The 23,718-nt window shown below is 50.0% G+C and overlaps 1 protein-coding gene across 8 annotated transcripts in view; it reads right to left on the minus strand.

Annotated features, from left to right (window-relative positions):
* ATXN7L1 (ataxin 7 like 1) overlaps positions 1-23,718 on the minus strand; it is a 242,090-nt gene that overhangs the window by 37,607 nt on the left and 180,765 nt on the right. For all 8 annotated transcript variants that reach the window (XM_030834356.2, XM_030834355.2, XM_060304801.1 and 5 more), the window contains one exon: positions 17,059-17,281. In XM_030834356.2, coding sequence (XP_030690216.1) covers positions 17,059-17,281 — 223 coding nt within the window. The remainder of the gene's footprint in view (positions 1-17,058; positions 17,282-23,718) is intronic.

Genomic DNA, 23,718 nt, shown 5'->3' on the forward strand with positions numbered 1-23,718 from the left:
ATCATTTCTTTGATCAATTTATTCATGAAATTATTTCAGCAACCCCTCAGCCCCTGCCCCTTTGCTGACTGTGGAACAGGATCCCACATGTTATTTATAAGCCTTTGCCAGTGAGAAGGGCACTCAGTAGTGGAGCACAATGCTCCCAGACATGAGACTTCACCCCAGGACCATGTGCTTTCTTGGCCCGGGGAAGCGTGGGGTGGAACTTCAAGCCCCACGTGAGGGGAAACTGGAACAGTGGTTTTTAGTTAGACACCAAGTCACTGACAGTTCAGCCTTTGATGAGTGTTTCAATCACCGAGATATAGCTGCACTGCTGCTACTTTCTAGTTAATGGCAATTCTCAAAGCACTCCCCTATCGCTAAAGAAGAGCACAAGAAGCCCTTGAAAAGTCAGCACACTGAGAAGCTGCAAAGATATTACCTGGTGAAATTAGTGCTGCATTCCTGATTTCTTCCAAATGGTAAAAAATGCAAAGCCATGGGATATGGAATACGTCCAGGCTCATTCCTTCACTCAATTTTAAAAGACACAAATGATAGAAACCAGAGTCGCTAAGAGATATTTGTACACTTTGTTCATAGCATTATTTACAGTGGCCAAAAGGTGGAAGCAACCTAAATGTCCACTGATGGATAAATGGATAAACAAAATGTGGTATATATATACAATGAAATATTATTCAGCCTTAAAAAGGAAGGAAGTTCTGACACATGGATAAACACTGAGGACATTATGTTAAGTGAAATAGGCAAGTCAGAAAAAGGTGAATACTGTATGATTCCACTCGTATGAGGCACCTAGAGGGGTCAAGTTCATAGAGACAGAAAGGAGAATGGTGGTTGCAGGGGAGTATCCAGTTTAGCGATACTGTTTAGCGGGTATCGAGTTGCAGTTATGCAAGCTGAAGAGTCCTGAAGATCGGCTGCACAACAATGTGAATGTACTTAATACTCCTAAACTGTACTTTAAACATGGTTAACATGGGAAATTTTGTTACGTGTATTTTACTATAGTTAAAAAAAAATTTTAATGTACAAACCAAAAAAAAAAAAATCCCACAAATTACAAACTCATGTAACTTAAATTATACTTCAATATCCTAACTTTAAAAATACATAAGAGCCTGCTTAAAAAACTCTTGTTGATTTATCTGTCACTCTTGTTTTGACCTGCAGACTTTTCTTTCTTTACAAAAAAGTTAAACTTCAAGTGCTGATGTGAACACGTGGACTAGCAGCCAGGTGAGAAGATTCTCTAGCACGTGTGTGGCCTCCCCTCATATAGTTCCTTGTGAAGCCAAGTGAGTTCAGGAAAGGAAATTAGGACCTTCACGCTCCAGATCCAGCTCTTGTCCCATGAGCCGGTCTGAGTTGCGTGCTGAGTACTCATGAGCTTAGCAGACAGAGATATGATGTTGGGATAGAATGATCCAGAGCAATTAGACCAAATGAAATAAATTTAAAAACCGAGTCAAGTGGTCCTCAGATGCTCACAGTACAGCCAGCGTTTCCCCCCCTGAAGTCACGGTCCAGCTCCAGCAAGTCCCTTAAGGCAGCTACGAGAGCACAGGTGCAGCAGGTCCAGCCGCTGGAACAGTGCCACGTGACTCACCTCTTTGATGGTCATGCTTCTTCCTGACTGCGTGTTAGTGACTGAGCTTGAGCCAAGCCAGCGAATATGTGTGACTGACTGATCTCCTAATTTGGGATTTTCTCCACTACTTGAGCGTGGTCCACTCACAGCCTCTACTGCCAACGCTTCCGTAACTCCAGCTGGACTTCAATCCCAGTGCCCAGAGACAGGATGTGGGACTCAAGTGCATCAGAAACAAGAAGGGAAGGCTGATGTGTGGTCCTCTTGGATTGGAATGGGGGGGTGTTAAGGAAAGAATGTTTCAAAGGGCTCCAAAGACCAGGTGAGGGGCGGAGCCACGGAGTAAAAAAACACCCCTGAAGCCAGGTAAGCAGCCACTTGGCAGTGGGAAGAGAAGCAAGATTGAGTTGCTGGGGTGGGAATTCTAAGGGTGTCCACTAGCTAAGGGAGAAGGGCTACAGACAGACAGAAGGACAGACTGCGGACCATCTCTGATCCTTTTTTCTTTCTTTCTTTTTTTTTTTTTGCGGTACGCGGGCCTCTCACTGTTGCGGCCTCTCCCGCTGCGGAGCACAGGCTCCGGACGCACAGGCTCAGCGGCCATGGCTCACGGGCCCAACCGCTCCACGGCATGTAGGATCTTCCCGGACCGGGGCACAAACCCGTGTCCCCTGCATCGGCAGGCGGACTCTCAACCACTGCGCCACCAGGGAAGCCCTGATCCTTTTTTCTTTAGCATCCTTTCTTTCCCCCAAAGGCTTTGGGCTTTCCCTCTAAGGCAACCTGCTTGTGGCCTGCACTGAGAAGGTACTTCTGCTGGGTGTTAAGAGAAGACAGGGAAGCAGGAAGCTCAGTGATAGTAGCAAGGGTCAAACACATCCTCGGGGGAAATGAGAGAGAGAGAGAGAGAGAGAGACAGAGACACAGAGAGAGAGAGAGACAGACACAGAAAGACTTTCCTAGTTAATCTTACCACCCTCATTCCCCAGCATAAATGTCAGCCACTGGTCCAGCTGAGAGAATTTAGTCTCCTTTCTTCACTACTATTGGCAACAGTCCCCAGATCCCAAACAGATGAACAAGGAGCAAATGATCGCAAGAAAGTACCACAGGATTTGGAAAGCCAATCCCAGAGGTTTGATCTTTTTCAGCCCTGGCTAACATAAGACACTACTGAGAGCCCCAGGTCCCGTTTCACTTACATACAGACCCCCGCATGTGAGAGGGAGGGCAGCTGCCCTAACACCATCATCTCAGGACTGCCTTCTCCTTTCTCCCATTGTCCCTTTCCCCACTCCCCTCCCTCCTCTGCCATCACCTCTCCCAGCCAATAAGTAGAGTGTTCTAGCCCGGGCAGCAGACCCTGAATAACAGGCTCATTTTTTTTCCATTTGGAAAGAAGCCAAAAGATTCTGACCCCTGCTGTCACAGTTTGAGCATCTCCCACTTTGTGTCAAGTCACAGGAGCCCCAGCACCTCCATGTGCTGCTGGGAGCTGGGAGGGGTGGAGAACGGGCAACACCCAGATTACTAACTAAGCAATTTATTAGCCTCTTTGCTTAGTTCCCCCTAAGTTTAACAAAAGCCCCTCGAGTTCCTTGCCTTTCAATCTTAAGGGATGCACTTACACACTCACCGAGGTCTCACAATTAGTTGCATTTATCAACTCCCTATTGTCCTTTCTTTGAGAAACAAGGTTTGAAAGGGAAAGACGTGTCCCCACTCTTCCTGCTGCTTTCATAATGCCTGTTTTGTCTGCTTGGGAGGAACTCTCTCAGGGAGCCCAGGGCTGCAGCTTGTGCCCCTGCTGTGTCTAATACACTGGGAGCACTTATCTCCTTGTTGTCTTTGCGCCTCTGTCCCGGGTCCCCAGAAGGGATCCCACAGCCAAGAACAGTCCCCCCTCATCTTCCTTGCTGGATCTACCTTGCTTCTTTATGCTGCTTCGGCTGCCGGCGTCTCCTTCCTGGGTGCTTGGCCTGTCTGAATTTACCTTTCTGGACCATGGAGAGTCCTCTGGCTTTAAGAAAAATGGTTCTCCTGGCACCAGGTAGATTCCCCTCCCCGCCCAGTGATGTCTGCAAAAGAGCAGAGGTGGAGAATCTTATGGTGTGGTTTCGAGGGCCACCAACGTGTTGCGGGACAAGCTGCTCTCCCTCCAGCTCTGCTTTCCTGGCGATCATGATTTATCCTTCCATCATCAACAGATAAGCCTTAAAAGAATGGTCCAGAAAATCTTTAGGCCTGCAGAAATCATTGCCAGCCCTGTTCCACTTAGCAGCACAGGGGAAAGATGGAGTTCACAGGCAGGAGCCTGAAGACATATGGTATTTGTGCTGTGGGCTACATGTCTGATGAGAGTTCTCAGCTGTCTGATTTCTTCCCACCAGTTCCTTCCACTAAGGCCCATGAGCCTGTGTTTCTGGTCGGGCAGAATTCTGAGGATCTCTGACTCACTGGCTGACCCTTGAAAGGGTCATCTCACCCAGCCTCTTGCCTTCCAAGAAGGAATAGTAGGTAAGTCCTCCCAAAGCAAAAGGAATTGACCTTATTTTAAAAGGTCCTCAGAGAAGGAATTCTACTTGGCTCTCTTGGATGCATTTTGGGGGCTGCTATCAGGCCATTAAGTCAAATTTAGATTCTTTAAATTGAAGGAATGCTTGGGACATGCTTGAAGTCTGGGAGTCAGGCAATCCCTAAGAATCGGCCTAAATAACAGAGCTGCAAAGTCCTATTTTGGTACAACAGACACAGGAAGTGCTATATAAATCCTGACGAATGAATGCATAGTATTTTTTTCAATCTGGAAAACGTTTGGGAAAACTTTCAGAAAGCCAATTTGTCCACACCTGAAGCAAACCGTAAACAGGGTAATCAACCACCGAGCACGGGAACTAAGGAAACCTGCCAGATTAACATTATTCTGTGGCTGAGTGTCAGGCCTGGTGGGCAGAGAGGAAGCACCACGCATAATCTCTCCTGGCCTTTGCACAGTTTTGGATGCCCTCCCACATAACACACCCTCAGCAAGCTGGCAAAATGTGGTTAGACCACACAGCTACTGGGGGTGAGCGGCCCTGGCAGCTGAGGCAAAAAAAGATTGGTTAGCAGCGTCTCGTGCCAGCCCAGAGTCGTACCCACAGGAGCTCGCAGGGGCCCATCGCTGGCCAAGAAGATTAAAGCGTGTCAAGAAGATTCATCAGTGACTTGGGTGATAGGTCAAGATCTCATCCATCAATTGCGGGAAGAGGCGGTTAGTTGCTGGGAAGAATGATGTGGGACTTTCCCTTAGGAGGCAGGGAGAAATGAACAAGCTGACGCTGACAAATTGTAAACGTGGCCAGAGGCAAGAAGGATCAAATCAGGGAGAACGAGTAGGGCTGAGCTGGGGGTCTGTGCCTTGTCATTGTTTTGGTAAGGTCATAGAATGTGGAAGGTGTTGCAAGATAACTTAGGATAATGGTTAGGAATACAGGCTTTGAAATCAGACAGACCTAGATCCAAATCCTGCCTTTTCTATTGCTAGATGCATTATGGTGGGCAAGCCATCTGACTTCTGTGGGAATTAAAAGATGGCGGTCAGGGCTTCCCTGGTGGCGCAGTGGTTGAGAGTCCGCCTGCCAATGCAGGGGACACAGGTTCGTGCCCCGGTCCCGGAAGATACCGCATGCCACGGAGCGTCTGGGCCCGTGAGCCATGGCCGCTGAGCCTGCGCGTCCGGAGCCTGTGCTCCGCAACGGGAGAGGCCACAGCGCTGAGAGGCCAGCGTACCGCAAAACAAAACAAAACAAAACAAAGATGGCGGTCAGCCTGGCAAGTGGATGAGCGCTGGCCTCTGTTCCACCTCACCTCGGCAGGATGGCCTCGCAGCGCAAAGCCCAGGCAGGCATGTGAGGCTGCCCTGCCTGGCTCATCTCAGAATTTCACTACTCTGGCTTCAGTTTCCTTATCAGTAAAATGAAGGTCACGACAGATATTTGAAGTGATTAACAGAGATAATACATATACAGTGCTTAGCATGGTGCTTGGGTACATAGTTGGCCCTCAATAAATTGTAGCAAAAACAAAAAGGGGGAGAGGATCACGCCGTCCCCTTTCCCTACTGCCCCTGATGCTTCTGGGGTGCAAGTCACTGTCACCATCAGAACTTTTTGTCCTCTTAGCCCTTCTGGTCCCATGATGGGGGGAGGGGTGGAAGAGGATGTGGGGGGCATAAGTGGAAGATGGGTGGGAGCAGATGGCCGTCCATATTTACCCAGAGTAGAGGACCACTTCCTGGGGGTGCAGAAGGGGAAAGACAGAGCCGAGTAAGAAGCCTTTTCAGCCTCAATCCCTTTCCAGGAGCCCTCAGCCCTACTTCACAATCCCACCTGCTTCTCTATCTCTAGTCTCCTAGTCACTGCCCAAGCCTGGACTAGTGGTGAAAGCTCCCACCTGCATACACATTCTAGAAGAGTGAGAGGAACTCCAGCCTCCTCTCACACGAACATGTAGTCTCCTGCAACCCTGACCTGTGTGAGGCAATGGGGGTTCTTGCTGGCCCTAAGACGGCTTCTGGAAGAAGAACTCTATGTGCCCCCTTCTAGGCTCCTTCACGTTCCCTGGAAGCAGGAAGTTCCAGCATCAGCCTCTGTTTAGTGTCTCCGACACTTCTGTTAATCAGGGCTTCCCAAGGCACGGAGCTCAGAAGGTGGTCTCCAAACCCAATGAAAGATCAATGGGCACTAAATGCCCTGACATTCCTGGGGAGTCATAATACCCCAAGATCGTGGGAAAAATCAGCAAGCCAGAGGAGAGAGGAAGATAACGAAGGGAAAACAGAGTCCTGGCACAGTAGAGGGTACATGAAGCTGGACAGGCTGTCTCCGGAGTGCACTGGGGACCAGCCTGCCTGCAGGGGTGCAGCCCCGGGCAGTGAGTCCGGGTGGAATTTAAGACAAGCCCAGACCAAACCAACCATACCTGCTCAGTGCCTTTCCTTCTACATGTGAGAACGAAAAGCCTCACAATGAAAATGAGTACCCAGTGAAATTCTCATCAAGGCATAAACGGTATCAAGGGCCTTTCAGGGCAGGATTTCAGATGAAGGAGATCAGGAAGCAAGTGGATTCTGGAGAGAGCGATGGTGCAGGGCAGAACGGAGCCCCCAGCGCCGGCCCAGTCCAGACTCGGCTCAGGAGTTGCGAGTGGGCGCGCTCCCGCCTGCAGCCACCAGAGGTCATCGGCTCCCGCTGCTGGAGCTACAAGCTGCCCTGCCTGCCGGGCCTACCCCTCGCCTTCCAGAGCCCGCGCAGCCAGCACGTTCATTGCCTCCCTCAAACCCTGCAGCCAACACCGCCCCAGAGGGAGAGACGGGACCCTCACAGAACATGTTCCATCCCCCTGCCAGGGAAGGCAGGGAACCGGGACCGGGGCTCAGGCCCTCAGCTTTTGCTTTCAGGAAGCTTGTTCTGAGCACAGCATCCCTGGCTGCCGTCAGCGCCCGAGCCTCTGCTCCCAGCTTCTTTCACAGGGCCACTTCCCCAGGAAGCATCTTTCCTCTCGACCTCTTCCTCCTTCTCCGTATTGGAATCCAGAACTGGGCAGGCAGCCCCGCACCCAAGCCACCTCCATCCAGGAGGCCAAGCCCTCCAGCAGACTCAGGAAATGCTTTGCCCCGAATTAAATACACTTTGCGTTTTTAAAAAGCTCTGCGTTAGCAACATCACCATCCAGTTGGAGACCTTCCCCCACGGTGTCACCCTTTCTGCGTCACCACTTCAGGCCTCGTGCTCACCGTCATCACGGCTTGCCTGAACCTGTATCGAAATCCCATCATCATCCAGCCTCTCTCTGTGCTCAATCCATCTCCACCAGTGCAAATCCGACCCTGCTATCCTGCTGCTTAGAAGACTTTGTGGGCTCCCCACTGCCCAGGGGACCAAGTCCAACCTCACAGCTGGTCCCCGACGGTTCCCGCCCCGGGCACCTTCTCCCAGCGCCTCGCGGGACTCTAGCTCCTGGCACACTGTGTCCGTTCGCCTGGCTCTGGGCCTTTGCGTGGGTGGGCAGTTCCTTCTGCTGCCGTGCCGCCTCCCTCCTCAGGGTGAACACGCCCCCGTCTGCCCTGATCCGGATGACGGGTCCTCCCCTCCCTCAGTGCTGGCTGTGCCTTCCTTGGTCTTTCTGCCACACTTATCACAACAAAGAGCAAGGTTTTAGTTCTAAGACTCTGTGGCCCGGCCAGGCCGTGAACTACCTGAGGGCGGGGAGCTGGACCAAGTGCATACATCACTCTGGAGTTATCCCAGCGACATACATACTATTTAGCACTTAGGCTCAATCAGTGTTTGATGACTGAGTCAATGTTTGCAGTGAAGGTTAAATCACATAACACAATACGAAGCAAAGCAACTCTCTAGCAGCACAAATGCTTGAGGAAAGGACCAGCCTGCAGCTGTCTCTCTTCTTGGTAGAGGAGCCATGGCGACGACAGCACTGCAGGGGTGTTGTCGACCTCCCCCCATCCCTCATGCCTCTCACACGCCCTTGCCATGCACACACTGAGCACTGCCAGGCGCTGGGCGGTAGGCTGCGCCCACACAGGAGGTCGTGTTTCCTCCTCACCCTTAATTTATAGATGAGGAACCTGAGGCTTAGAAAGGTTGACCCAGGGCATTCGTCCAGCAAAGTGAAGGGCGAGAAAGGGGTTGAACTTCAGGGAGCTCTAAGGGCGAGGATCTTTATCACAGCCCCTGCTCCACCCCTGTCCAGCTGTGTGTGCCACCTCAGGGAGATCTGTTTCCTCATCTCATCACCGAGCAGACTTAAGGCGCAAAAGGGAGTGGGGCTATTGGGATTTCCCTGGCGGTCCGGTGGTTAGGACTCTGCGCTCTCACTGCTGGGGGCCTGGGTTCGATCCCTGGTTGGGGAACTAAGATCCCACAAGTCTCCCGGTGCTGCCAAAAAACAACAACAAAAAACAAACAAAGAAACAAAAAGAAACCGGAAAAAAAAGGGAGTGGGGCTACGAAGGCATCTAGAAATTACAATGTGCTCTGCAGATATGAAGGACCATGGCTTCAGGGCTCAGACTCTCTCCAGTCATGCCACTTCCTTTCTCTCCCCAGCTGTCACAGCCTGTATTTTCCTTCCTTAGACTCTGGTCTCTATTTTTGAGCACTTCTGTGACTTGACGAGGTCAGCTGAGTTTACACCCAAGGAGCTGTCCATTGTTCTTCTGAAACTCAGGGAACAGGCAGCACTTAGAGGCTTAAGCTCCAGATGCCTCCCTGTCCCGGCAGGGACATTATCCCCTCTGGATGCCTGAATATCCTAACCTGCCTCCCTTCCATCCTCGCACCCACCTGCCCTTTCTATCCTGTGGCTCATCATGGTAACCTCGGACTGCTCCTTCAGTCCACCCACCCTCCCTCCCTCAGCCTCTGCCCCATTCCATCTCCCTTGATACCCACGCCTGTACCACTAGGGGCAAAAACTGCCCTCCGAATGTGCCCCCCTCATCTCGTGTGTGAGGGGCTGGATCTGTAAGTGGGAGTCCAGGGAGGGACTTCTGTGGAACGCCATACCACCTCCTCACTTCCCTTCTGCCCGGGGTTTTCCTCATATGGTCAAGCGCATCCTGGGACACGACACGCAGAGGCTGTGCTATGGTCATGACTGTAACTGCTGCCTCTAATTGAAAAGAAAATACCTTTCCCTTCTTGCCAGAGCACAGAGGGTTTTTCCTTTTTATCACCCAGGACCTAGTTCTCTCTTCCGAACTCTAATAAATTGTAACGGAGAAAAAGAATTTCATGATGGAAAATGGCACCCTGATTTCTCCTCGAGAACTCAAAAAATCATTATTTATACCTGTTGCTTCCTTTAGCATCTCTGTGAGGAAGAAGAAGGAGCAGTTGTACTTCACAGACCCCTTCCTTCGTTCACTCACTCATCGTACATTCGTTTATGAAATATCTGCTGGACACTGGACATTTTTCCATGCTAAAAAATGGGCATGCAGGAGAGGGCAGGGGAGGATAGAGATGCAAACAAGTACCATGTATGATGGTACATGTTATAGTGGTATCTTGAGTGTTAATGGGAGCTTAGAAGAAGGAGCATCTCAGTCTGTATAAAAAGCCCAGGAAGGCTTCATGGAGGAAGTGATGCTCATGCAGAGATTTTTTTTTTTTTTTTTGCGGTACGTGGGCCTCTCACTGTTTTGGCCTCTCCCGTTGCGGAGCACAGGCTCAGAGGCCACGGCTCACGGGCCCAGCCGCTCCACGGCATGTGGGATCTTCCCGGACTGGGGCACGAACCCGTATCCCCTGCATTGGCAGGCAGACTCTCAACCACTGCGCCACCAGGGAAGCCCGATGCAGAGATTTTAAGTATGTGTAGGGACAGGCAAGGAGGCTGCTCCTGGTAGGGGAAACAGCACACGAGGAGCTACAATGAGATCGGGACACCTGGAAAATGAAATGAAGGGGTTAAAACATTGGCAGTAGCCGTTGGACAAGTGGGAAATGCCAGATCATATATCTACCTCCAAAGGGGTTAAGCTTCTGTGGCAAACAACGGAGGGCCACTGAAGAATACTAGGCATGGCAGGGGCACTGCAAGAACCCTGCTGAGGGATCTGGGGTGGTCAGAGTGGTTAGGTCACCTGGAGGGTCTGCTGCAGCCCTTTGGGTCTCTAGAATTTTCCAGCCTCAGCCAAAGTCCTGAGGTTCCTCCCTACGTCCTGTGGGAGCCATCGATACTGAGCCGTGGTCTTGCCCCCAGTTCAAGCCCACCCCAGGCAAGAGCCATAAGCCAGCCTCGTCTCTCCCACGGGGCCTCGCAGTTATCACTTCCTTCTCCATAAAGTGGCGGGAGAGCTTCCAGAGTGCTCCTACCGCACAGCCTCCGCTGCCCAGGAGCACACGCCTCCCACCCTGAACACCCACAGGAGCCCTGCCTCTGTGAGAAGGGGGGGCCCTCCTCCACCCGCCGCCGGGCACTAGCAAGGAGACCCGGGAGCTTGCTGATTCGTCTCTTGCTCTGGTTCATTTTCCTTCTGGAGAAGCAGGCTCATCTTCTGCATTTTTAATAGCTGAGCACATGTAGCATTCAGCACACAGTGGGCTGATATGGCCCAAAGAGAAGGCAGCAAGTCACGCAGGGGGAGGAAAACCTCCTCCCTGCTCCCGCCCACATCAGTAGCTTGGCGGATTTGAGCTCCCCCATCTCCCACCGCGCTGGACCAGGGTGCCTGAAGCGGCAGCAGGTGGGAAAGTCAGACCGGCTGATGCAGACCCCGTGTAAGGAGCTGGTTCTCTGGATGAGCAGCGACTCATAAGAAAAGCCTGAGACCCTCGTCTGAGCTCAGAAAGAGCCAGTCCTAATTCCCTCTTGACTTCCACCTGGGAAGTCTTACCCACCTCCCTCCACCTTTACGGGCTCCATGGGCTTCGGGCAGGGTATTCTCTGGCCTCTGGCTCCCCCAGGGGTGGTCCCCACGGGCAGGATGGTGAATTAGTGGAGAAGGGCTCCGAGAGCCTGGGAGCTGGGCGAACCATGGGCGCTGCTAGGCAGATCTGCAGGGGACAAGGCTGGTAGCACAGGGATGCCCTGTTTCCCCACTTTGTTCTAATGCAGTTACTTTTTAACCTCTCCAGGCACAGAAGGGAGAAAACAACAAATCCACGGACCATTTAACCTTATGTGAGACGGCAGGAGGTGGGCCTGAACTTAGGAGCGGTGTTTTATGGCCGGACACGTGAATTTGAGCTACTTGGAAAAGGGCGTGTTGCTAACCTGCTGTTAATCTCATCTAAAGGCCATGACCCACCACCTGCAGGCAAGGCTTATGCTTTGGCCTTTAGATGCAGAGCTCCTCGAAGCAGGGAACAGAGTTTGGGCAGGGGATTCTCTACATGGCCAAACTGGGTCCTCTGGGTCTGCCCCCACCAAACCCCTGGCAGCAGCAGGCTAATGTGAGAAAGCAGAGAGTTCCTTCCGCCTTGGAATTTAGCAACTCCTGAGGGGAGGACAGCATTAAAGAGACCCAAGGAGCCACCTTCACACACCTGTGAATCAAAGAACCAGAGGGTTCACCTGGCCCAGGTGTCCAGATTTGTGCTGTCTGATACAAGAGCCACTAGCCATGTGTGGCTACTGAGCACGTAAGATGTGGCTGAGGATCTGAACTTTAATTTTTATTTAATTTTAATTCATTACAATTTAAAAATAGGTACTTGATTCAGTTATAAGAAAATGTTTTAAGTATGTTTTGGAACAACTTAGTATGCAAATCTATTTTATAATCGCTGTTTTTTTTCTTTTTAATGAAGTCTAAGTATGGATCAAGTATTTCCAGTGATAATTTAGTATCCAAGTTGAGATGTGCAGTTAAGTATAAAACACACACAGGATTTTGAAACATAAGAAAAAAAAAAAGAACCTATCTCATTGATTATATATTGAAATAATACTGTGGTTATATTAGATTTAATAAAACATATTGCTCAAAATTAATTTCACTTGTTTCTGATCACGTTTTCCAGCGTGGCTACTAGAAAATTTTAAATTACATGTGTGGTGCACATTACATGTGATTGGACAGTGCCAGTCTAAACAATTCTAGATAAAGGCTTAACCATCTCCAGGAATGGAAATCTTATGATGCTTTCCAATGGTCAGATCCATTTCATTCAATTCAACAAATATTTACTGACAAGGGGACTGTGTTTGCTGAGTGTGAGGACCTGCCATGTGAGAGGCCCCGCAATTACCACGGAGCAGAAGGAATACAGAGGTCTAATCCATCGCACCACAGAACGAGTCACAGGTGAGGCAAAAACGAAGTGCAGCGGGGATTAAAAGGAGATGCTAGTGTATCAGGTGGCTGGCAACAAGGAAGAGAATGAGAGAGAAAGGCTTTGAGAAGAAGGTGGTCCCTGGGATGGGCAGTGAGAAGCAGGCAGGGTTTGGGCCAGGAGAGAAGGGACAGGATGCTGTGGAAGGAAGCCTGCTTCCTCCGGTTCCTCCCCTCTTCGGACCCCATTCTCCAGGGCCCTGCCCTTGGTTCCTGCTCTTCTTAATAAGCCACATATCTTCCCGGGAATCCCCATCTGTATCACGGCTTCAATGCCTGTGTCTACGCTGACAACTCTCAAATCTCTATTCCCAGCCCACGCCTCTCTCCCGACCTCTGGGGCCAAACACTCAATGCCCAGCGGACATCTCCATGTAGGTATTTCTCAGATACATCAAACTCCATGGACTCCCCGGCTGAACTCATCCTCTCCTCTCCACCCTAGACGCTGGCCCTTTCTGTCCTTCTCTTGAGGAAGTGGCAGGACCAGCCACCCAGCTGTCCAAGCCAGGAACATTACCCTAAACACTTCCCTTGCATTACGAGCCCTAATACAACCAGCCCCAAAGTCCTGTGGGGTTTTCCTCAGTACCTCTCCCACTTGGCCCCTTCCACACACGTCCACTACCGCTGCCTGGGTCCAGGCTGTCACCACGCCCCACCTGCGTTATGCAAAAGCATCCTCACTCTTCTGGCTGCTTCTTGAGTGGCCCCTCATGCCATCCTTTATACTGCTGTCGGGGGGTCTTAGTACAATTGAAAACTGCTCCTCTGACAGCTCCATGCCGCTTTCAGGGTGAAGCCCAAATTCCTGAATTTAGCTCATACAGCAGAACTTTGTAACTTGGCCCTCATTCACCTACTCAGTTTCATCTCCTGCGTCTCCCCACAAGCAAGTACTTCTGCATGTTCTGTTCCCCTTGCCTGGAACACCCTCCCCATTTTCTTAAAAAAAAAAAAAAAAAGTTTTTTTTAAAATTGTGTTTAAAAAAAAAATCTACCTATCTATCTCAATCATAAGATTTACCATTCTAATCCAGTTTTCTTTGTCTAGGTTATTCCTATTTATCCTTCAAATTCAGCTCGAGAGCGGCCTCTTCTGAAAAACCTTTTCTGAGTCCTCAGCCTGGGTTAGGTGCCCTTCTGCTGTGCTACCAATATCTCAGCTCTTATCACATTGTATTCTGTGTTAGCTTATGTCTCTTTTTACAGACTCCCTAGGACAGTGTGTGTGTCTTATTTAATTTTGTATTCAAGGGCACAGTGTACAGTTGTGCAGGTTACAGACTGCACTAGATGCCTGGCTGAGGAAATGAGTAAGACATGAAGACCATTAGCCAATTGTGCACTCTGGTCCAGGGCTGTATCCAGGCCTTTTTCTAACTTGCACAGAGGTGCCATAGGTGCCAAGCCCTGTATATCTTCAGGGCTTGTTACAGCGCTGGCACATAGTATTATAGCAGGTGCTCATTAAACGTTAAGTTGAATAAAGACGATGGATGGTTTAGGCAAAGGGACCAGGGGAAGACATGGTGGGGAAGCTGGAGTAATGGGATGTTACTGAATGATCAAGATTGGATTAGGGGGGTTTGCAGTCAGTTTTTAGAGGGTCCTTATAGATACACCTCCTTCTAGATGTAGGTGCTTGGCTTTTAAAGGGTAACTCAGCTCTGGTTCTGCTTTTTATTTTTTTCCCTTTTGTGCACCCATTGGAATAGATTCTACAGTATATAAAGGGCTGAGATCCTAACTCTTAATTCAGTAGACAGTGAGGAACCTTGGAGAATTTTTGAGGATGGTGTCTTAAAAATCACAAAATATTCAGGCTTGAAAATAAGACTCAGAGAAGTTAAGTGACTTGTTCAGGGTCACACAGAAAGTTAGTGGCCGAGCTGGGCCCTGAACTGGCTTTCCTTGCCCCTCCAGTGTTCCTTCTTCCACACCGCCCTTTGGGGAAGGCTCCCTGAACTGAGGCGGGCCCTGGAAGCCCCCAAACCAAATCTTCCCAGCCCTCCACTATGAGTCCCCAGTGACGGTGGGCGGAGGATGGGCTGACCGGAGGTGAGAACACAGGCAGGAGGCTGCTGCAGTCGGCGCTCAGCCTCGCCCAGCGCGCCTCCCTTGATCCGTCTAGATGTCTGCCTACGCCTCCCTTGATCCGTCTAGATGTCTGCCTACGCCTCCCTTGATCCGTCTAGATGTCTGCCTACTTGAAGTTCGGTAAACTGTCCGGGCGCTTTCTGCTCTTCACACAAGGTCAGTGCTCTAGTGTTTGGAGGCCTTTTTTCACAAGGGCTTATTTCCCTTCTTGCAATCCTTTTGGTTGCTTTTCTTTGGACCCTGGCTAGTTTTTTCAGATTCTTTCAAAACCACCTTCTGCCACTAGCTGAAGAGGGGCCTCGCGCACAGCAGGGCTTAGTAAGTGCGTGTTGAGTTGGTGTGACCCGAACATGGAGGATGATCTAACCTGAGCGGTCTCCCTTGAAGCCTTGCCTCCTGGGAGAATTCCTGGTGCTGCATCTCACCCTCCTGGGACCATGTTTATCAGTTATCATTTATTGCATTCATGCTATGATCTTCCATGACCCCCGAGTCTCTTTCTGACTTACTCCCCATGAGCCCCCTGCCCAGCTTTCTTCATTTAGTTGCTCTACAGCTCATTTCTAGACTCTGAATAAACGGTTTTAGCCTCTTCCATTTTCAACTTCAGTCTGAGTCTGAAGAGCCATTTCCCTACTTTTTCCAGGAGATTGGGCTTCTCAACCTGTACTCCTGCTTATAGGAGCTCCGTCCTTTGGCACATGTGATAATAATGATAACAATAACGTTATCATCAAATATTTATTGAACGTGTTCCCTGATCCAGACATCACGCTTCCTGCTTTTATAAAAATTAGTTCACTTCATCCTCACAAAAATCCTGTGGGTTAGAGATATCAGTAACCACATTTCACAGGTGAGGAAAACCGAGGCACACCAAGATCAAGCCATTTGCCCAAGGTCACCCACCTGAGATTTGTATATAGGCAGTGATACAGGAGGCATTTACATCAGGACACCAGATGCTGCCTCGGCAAACAACCTTTCAGGGGCTCTCCGAGGTCACCATAAGAAGGACACTCACGCTACCAGCAGGCAGGCCCAGAGGCCACCAACTGTCACTCTCAGGCCAGGTCTTCCCTAACCAGCTGTGTCCTCTTATAGCACAGAGATCCTAACACTCAAGAGAACAAAGCTCGTCCGTGAGCCCTGGCTGCGTGACAGGTGCCCCCCCTCCTTGACAGCCACGTCTAAACCTCTCCTCTCTGTCACAAGAGGCCCCTTAGTTGATCTGGCATAATTAGCTCTTTACAAAGTCATCAAAATTGTGCAGTGACAAACCAATCGATGGATGATTTTAGTCCACAGCTTTCCCAGCTATGAACGTAAGTGTAATTAAACGTAAGAAAGTGTAAGAAACGTAAGGAGTGTAAGAAGACATCTTCTGTATGAATTAACAGAAGATGTTTTCTCTTTAGATATATAAACGAACAGAGCCCACACTTATCCCTTGTCTGCCTCCACGAGGCCAGCAAGATAAGGCTAGAGGCTCTGTACTAAGCCGGTCCCTAAGGGTTCCAAGTTGGGTCCTTGGCATTTGAAGATACTCATCTTCGCTTCCTGTCCTCATTTTCACTTTGGTTTCCTATCTGTCCATCCCACAGGTAACCTTTTTTGACTTCTCGGTAAAGACGGAGATAAAAAAGTGAATTAGGGCTTCCCTGATGGCACAGTGATTAAAAATCCGCCTGCCAATGCAGGGGACACGGGTTCGAGCCCCATTCCGGGAAGATCCCACATGCCGCGAAGAAACTAAGCCCGTGCGCCACAACTACTGAGCCTGCGCTCTAGAGCTTGGGAGCCACAACTACTGAGCCTGCGTGCCTAGCGCCCGTGCTCCGCAACAAGAGAAGCCACTGCAATGAGAAGCCCACGCAGTGCAACAAAGACCCAACGCAGTCAAAAATAAACTAAAAAAAAAAAAAAAAAAGAATTAAAAGCCTCTGATTTTTCATAGTCACCTGCAACCAGCCCTCTCCCACCCCATCATGTCACAGGCAGCGACATTCCCTTTGGATTTCCTTTCCTCCTTCCGTCGTCAGCTCCCAAGTACCTGCCTCTGCTGGCAGCTCCTTCACAGAGTGCAGACCAGGCTGCTTGTGATGGGAAGCTCTGTGGGGGGCCTGCCTTCCAGGGCCCTGCGGAAGGACCAGGGCCTCACTCCCTGCGGGGCAGACTGGCTGTGCTTTTGATGATTTATACCAAGACTTCTGTTCACTGGGGTGGAAAACTGAGAGGTGACCGTATAACTGAGCAATATTTCCCTGTTACCCTCTTCTTAGACACAACTTGCCTCAGCTCTCAGGAGCGGAAAGAAGTCCCCTGTCGGGCAGATAGTCCTTTAAGGTGCCCTGTTTCTCCTGGTACTTAGGTTTCTCATCCCATCATTCTGGTTTTCTGTCCCTTCCCTCCCCACTTCACCAAATTCCTGGACAAAGCCGCTGGGTAAACACTGTTTCCTGCGGTGACAGGGACAAGCAGCGAGGACAGGCGGCTGCCGGCGCCCGACACTCACCATGCTTTGTCCCTTGATCCCTTCGCTGAAAAGATTGTGTGCTGCTTGCTGTTGGAGCTTAGGAGATTGTCTTTGGGCGTTTTGAATGGCTTTGAGGAGCTGCTGGCAGAGGTATGGCCGCTGAGACAGGCTTTCGTTTTCACCTGTACTAGTGATGTCCGGGCATTGGAGGGTGGAGACGCCGGAGAGGGAGAAGGTCTACACATTGAACCGTGTCTTCTCTCTACAGGGGGAGAAAGAACAGAACTCAGCACATCATCTGTAGCAAGTGAGTCACATGCATACGCGTGTACATAACAGGCAGAGGAGAGTGCTGACCTTGCAGTGTCGGTCCCCGAAGCCTCAGTTCTGACTATGGTTTGCTTGACATCATATCCCACCAGCTAGCAGTGATTACCTTCTGAATTTCTGTGTCAAGTGGCAAGCTGAACTCACCCTAACGTTCTCGCGGGAGGCATTACGGTCCTCCTGCAAAACCACTGCCACAGGACTAGTAAAGGGGATGCCCGGTGTCATGGGAACGTAGTGAGAGAACCACACAGCCCAAGCCATCCCCAGACAGCCACTCAGAGGCCACATGGTCCCTCGGGGCAGTGGGGAGGGTAGGACTTTTTAGATAACAAATTGCAATTTCTCAAACCTGACCCCTAGCAGGAACACTTAAGTCACAAGGACTTGTGACATTCAGCAGGGCTGAATGAAAGGGTCTTCTAGATCCAGAAGGTGGCCTAGCATCTGTCCACACACCCCTGTGGCCTCTCCAGGGTTCAATGAGGTCCCGGGCCACAGGTGCCAGGTCAGGACAGGCAGGAGGACATCAACGCTGAAGGCAGAATCCACAGGTCTGGGGCCTGGACGTGGGCAGCCCCTTCCTGGGGCTCTAAGAGAATATCAGCGCCCTGGGAGACATGCCCCACTTGTTCACCCTCGTTCGGCTCCTGTGGTCTCGACTTGATGGGCAGGATAAGAATGCTGACCAGGAGAGTAGGTGCACGAGGTAAAGCTCTGGTGTACACCCACTACGGTGGTTCCTAACTGTTACAGGGGAACAGATTTGATCAACGGTAAGGACCCTTCCCAAGAAAAATGCCCCCAAACTCTGCATACAATTACAGGAAGGAATCCTGAACCCCCAAAAGACAAATGCTCTGAAATCCTAAGTCCGCTCTGGTTCCCTCGTACCTACTACAAAGCCCCACATATAGTTAGTGCCTAATTACTATGTGTTGAATAAATAAATGAAATTATAACAGATCTCCTGATGGGAAGGACTAGAGATCACAAAGCTGGAGATCTGGGTTGAATGTGATAACAAAGAAGATGGGGGCAGAGAGAGCAGACCCCACTCCCCCTCCAACTCCGAGCCGAGTCTCACTTTTCTCATTAGTGAGGCACTTCTGGCTGCTAGGCCAGGCACCCTGGAAAGAAAGGCAGACTGCCTATGGCTATGAGGGACAAGCCTTTGGGCTTCCTCTGTGCTTCCTGGTACCAATGGGCTGCCAGTTTGTCTCCAAGCCGACTGACTCTGATCCTGTGATGAGGTGGGAATTGGGGAGCGGGGGAAAGTGGATTTTTGAGGATCATCTGATTGCTGGGTGTTTTTGCCTGACCAGTGTTCATAGGTTGCCTGCACTGAATAACTTTACCAGGGAATCTTTCTTCACCGAATCAGAGGAGACCTTGCCTACATGCTCAGTTCCCAGAGCCACCCTGTTCAAGGATGTGAAAACCAAGAGCTGGTTCCAGGGCCTCTGTTTTGATGTAGTAGAGAGAACCCTGGGCTAGGAGCCAGGAGATCCAGGCTCCAATTCCAGCCACACCATGTTATTGGGCTTATGGCCTGGAGTTCACCACTTAAACTTTCTGTTTCCATGCCTTTATCTGTAAATGAAGTAGGTCTCTAGATGGCCTTGAAGGCCTCTTTCTACTCCATTATCATAAATACAAGGCATACTTACACCTGATCCTTCACTTCCCATCTCTCGTGATTCCTGAATGTCATAGCAATAATTAGAGCACAAGTTTTGAAATATTTTACTCAGGCTGGATCTTCCTTGGGGGAATTCATCCTTTGTAAAGTTGTACTGGTCTTTACAACCCCTCTGACACAGGCAGGAAGCAGCCAGCCATCTCCACCCTCCTCAGGACTGACTGGCTAAAGAAGACCCAGAGAGGCGAGGTGACTAGCCAAGGTCAAGGTCAGCGGCTATGAGAGGAATGGGGCCTCTGTGCTATGGGCAGGGGCTTAGCTGCTTCTCAGGAAGGCAGGAAACGGGGTGTACTGTGACCAAGATGTGAAGCCAGGGAATTCGGAAGCACAGGACTTAGAATCACTGAAGGTTAGAACTGGATCTTAAAAGTCAGCTCATCCCATCTGCTTGCTGATGGATGAGGTTATCACTTAGAGAGGTTATCGGTTACCAGCCCGTAGGGCAAAGCTAGTTGGTGGCAGGGTTGAGTTCAGAACCAACGCTTCTCACTTCAAATCCATAGTTCTTTCTGCCCTTCAGAAATGTCTCGCTCAGCAATTTTTTTTTTTTTTTTGGCTTTAGTTTCCAAAACTAAAACAAGACTTTGATTTTTACCACTACTGTTTTGGGTTGCTCTGCAGACTTCATTCACTCATTTGCTCTCATGTGCTCAAGGTGGCAGAGGGGGTGGGGGAAGGGATATGCAGAAGTATCCCCCCATTCTGGTGGAGAGATAAGCCTTCATAATGAAGAGAGTTTTTATTTTGCTAAACTAAAAGTGGAAAATAATACCAGTAAGCAAAGATAAATCACAAAGAAGCGTGACATTAAGGACAAAATGAATGGGCCAGACCAGGGATTCCCAAATCACCTCCAGAGAATTACGATTAGTGACCCTGCCAAGGCGTTCTGCTGCTAAACTCACAGGAAAAATTAACTCAATGGATAAGCCTTCTTCTTTTTTTTTTTTTTTAAGGTACGCCGGCCCCTCCCGTTGCGGAGCACAGGCTCCGGACGCGCAGGCTCAGTGGCCATGGCTCACGGGCCCAGCCTCTCCGCGGCATGCGGGATCCTCCCGGACTGGGGCACGAACCCGTGTCCCCTGCATCGGCAGGCGGACTCTCAACCACTGCGCCACCAGGGAAGCCCAGAACATTTATTTTTTGACTCACTATTAAAATATTCTATAGACTGAAGCAATCTTAGAGAAAAAAACCCTTTCCCTCCAAATCTTCTCATTCTCTGTTCATGTATATGGATGCATTAACAAAACAGTAATCAATTGATATTTTGGACTATTCTTTTTCAACTAATATTATTCCACTTATATGTTTCTAATTCCCATATACTGGTCATTTTAAATGGTTAGGTAATATTTAATCACTGACATCATGCTTTAGATTACTTAGCTATTCTCTACTTACTGTCTGGCTTTCTTTCTTTTTTTTTTTTACGATTTAGTTAAAAAGTGATTTGAGATGATTTCTTGGAGGTGTAGTTCCCAAAGTGAAAAAGGTTGCAATAGTTTATAGCTTTTGCAACACATTTCTTTCCAGATCGTGGGACAGAAAGACCAAACCAATCTATTGTGCTAATGTTGAATGAGAGTACCACTCACCTACTGAAGTGAAAACAGAAAATCACTGTCAGGACATTCACGCAGAATTAAATGTCCACTACATCAGTAACAACCTAGGTGATTGACGTTGGATCAGCAACCTCTGGCCTCACCCCTTCTGTCCTTTGGCCAATAGTAATAATAACTTATTAAGGCTTTCCCATGCGCCAAGAACTCTACTAAATACTTGAATTACCTTAGTAATTACCTAGTATTTAGTTCTTACAATACCCTAAGAGAGGTACGATTATTATATCTGTTCTACGGATGAAGAAACTGAGGTTAGAGATACAAGTTGACCAAGTTCATGGAGCTAGGAAACATTAGATTTGTGGATGTCTTCAGAGCCTGTGGCTTTAACTCTGAGCTCTACCACCTTGAAATCCTGGACGATGCTGCAGCATATAGGGAGAGCCTGGAAGGCTGCTGGGCACCTCCCCTCCCCATTGAGTACGGGCATTTCAGCAGGGCACCTGACTCCCCTAGGGAGAGGGGGAAAAACACCTAATGTGGCAGCTTTTAAGGTACCAGTCAGCCATAGCCTGAGACCTCAACCCCAAAGAAATGACCAAAGAAAGGAAAAACCAAATCCTTTTACTTTTTTGCATTTCCATCACAGGAAATCCAGAGCATGGCCTCAGCCACTGGCTGTTCTAAGACCACTTGCTTCACTGTGTACAGCCTAACCATCCATGAGGGACTCCAGGGTGCAATCCCAGAGACCAGCTGAGCAGGGGGCTTGCAGACACCATGTGGGGAGCCCTGGTGTCTCCACAATCCTCTCCCCTTACTACTCTCCAGTGGGAAAAGTCCACCAGGTTCTCAGGCCATTGCATCTCAGTAAAAATTCGGAACCCTCCCCTCCCCCCATGCTTATTCACTGAGATATTTTTATACTCACAGCATCAGTGTCCTGCATTTAAAACCTCAGCACAGATGCCTCACGAATGGCTGAGCCGGCCGCCAACACCCAGTGTGGTTCCCTGTACCAGTTTTAGAAAGAACGCATTGGGAATTTTCCAATATGGTGTTTAAGGGATCAATCCCCGCCCCGCCCCTGCCCCCAACAGAGTGTGCGCACCACAGTCACTTGTGGCCCGACACGCTTGTGTAAACTCACTTGGGCTTAGGCCAGCTCCTGGCTTGCTCATTTGACAGTGCTGAGTCTCTTTCAGCCCTCACCTCTTAGAGCAGGTGCTTGGCAAATCATTAGCCAGGTTCTATTTTATCAATGGATTCTATCTGCTTTAGTAGCTGCGGTCAGGATGCTTTCCATAAAGGACAACCCTGAACTCCAAGGGACCTTCCAAAAGTAAACTGGAGGCGGAGGGTGAGGGACAGAGCACACACCTTGGCCCGGGGAATCATGCAGGAACCACGCTAGCTGTATCTTGCAACCACTTGGTGAGGGGGTGAGGCAGGTATCCCCCCATTTTACAGCTGTGGAAACTGAGGCAGGTTGCATTTCGGAAACCTGTCCAGGGTCTGTTAAGGCTCGGAAGTGGAGACAGCAGGGGTAGCATCTGAGCTGTGGTCTCATTTGCCACAGTTGTAGCTGGGCACTAAATATAGTGCCATGGTGGTTAGAGGGGGGATATTGAATCAGCTTTCCTCAGCAGGGGAGGAAATGAAGACACAGGAAAGTCAAGTGACTAAGGCAGGCAGCGAGTGGCAGGCAGAGGCGTGCCAAGCAGCTCCTGTGCCAGGAGTGCCTGTGAGCTGCCCAGGAGCGCACTCCCTCCTCGGGCTGCGGTGCCTCTTTAAAAGCTGTCAGGGGGCTTCCCTGGTGGTGCAGTGGTTAAGAATCTGCCTGCCAATGCAGGGGACACGGGTTCGAGCCCTGGTCCGGGAAGATCCCACATGCCGTGGAGCAACGAAGCCCGTGTGCCGTAACTATTGAGCCTGCACTCTAGAGCCTGCGAACCACAACTACTGAAGCCTGCGCACCTAGAGAAAGCCCGTGTGCAGCAATGAAGACCCAATGTGGCCATAAATAAATAAATTAATTAATTAAAAAAAAAAAAGCTGTCAGGGGAGGTGTTCCTTCAAGCACGGGTGCCTGTCACCAGTTAACTTATACTAGTTCTTCTTTACCCCTCTTCACCGGCTACCCAGATGGGCAACACACACCACCTGGGGCCCTTTGACAAAAGCCACTGTGGGCAGGTGCCTACACTGCTCACGCCGGCTCAGCTCTCAAATCCCCCTAGGCTCTGGGTTGGTTTCTCAGCCATCTGGTCACTCTGTGCCCATTCATTCAGTTAGGAAGAGAAGCAGCATTCCTTGGGTGCCTACTATGTGCCAGGCACTGAGCAAGCTACTTTTACACCTACCAGCTCATGCAATCTACCCAACAACCCCCCAAAGTGGATACTGTTAGCCTCCTCGTTGCAGATGGGGAAATTAAAGCTTAGCAAGATTATGAAACAAGGCCAAGGTCACGGTGACTTTGGCAGTTAGAAGGTGAGCCCAGGCCTGCCTGGCCCCAGAGCCAATGCCCTTTCCACCATGCCACCCTCTGGGATACCGTCTTTCCTCTACACGTAAGCAATACAACTTGTCTGAAGATTCTAACAAAGCGTCTCCCATTTTCAGAGCTGGCCCAGGATACAGCTCTGAAGTTAGATAACTTGGGATGCTTTTTACATCTCCCTCTCCGAGGCATTCCCCCACCCCACCTGTGCTCTTCTATTGGTTATTTATACTAAGGTATACATTTCTGGCATCAACCACTGCTGGGTAGGATTTGGGGAGTCCCAGGGACTTTCCAGGGCCCTGATGTATTTCCATCAGCCCCCAAGGATGCCCTCACTAGACATTTAACCTAGCTGAAGGAGAAAACCCCCCCAGCAATATAGACCAGTGGGGAAACAAACACATGTACACACTGCTGGGGGTACTTCCAAGGGATGACAGTTCTCTGGAGAGCAACCTCGTGTTGATGACAACGGTTAAAAAGCATTCACAGGGCTTCCCTGGTGGCTCAGTGGATGGGGGTCCGCCTGCCGATGCAGGGGGCACGGGTTCGTGCCCCGGTCCGGGAGGATCCCACGTGCCGCGGAGCAGCTGGGC

This window comes from Globicephala melas, chromosome 9 (assembly GCF_963455315.2).
Source record: "Globicephala melas chromosome 9, mGloMel1.2, whole genome shotgun sequence".
Classification (NCBI taxonomy): domain Eukaryota; kingdom Metazoa; phylum Chordata; class Mammalia; order Artiodactyla; family Delphinidae; genus Globicephala; species Globicephala melas.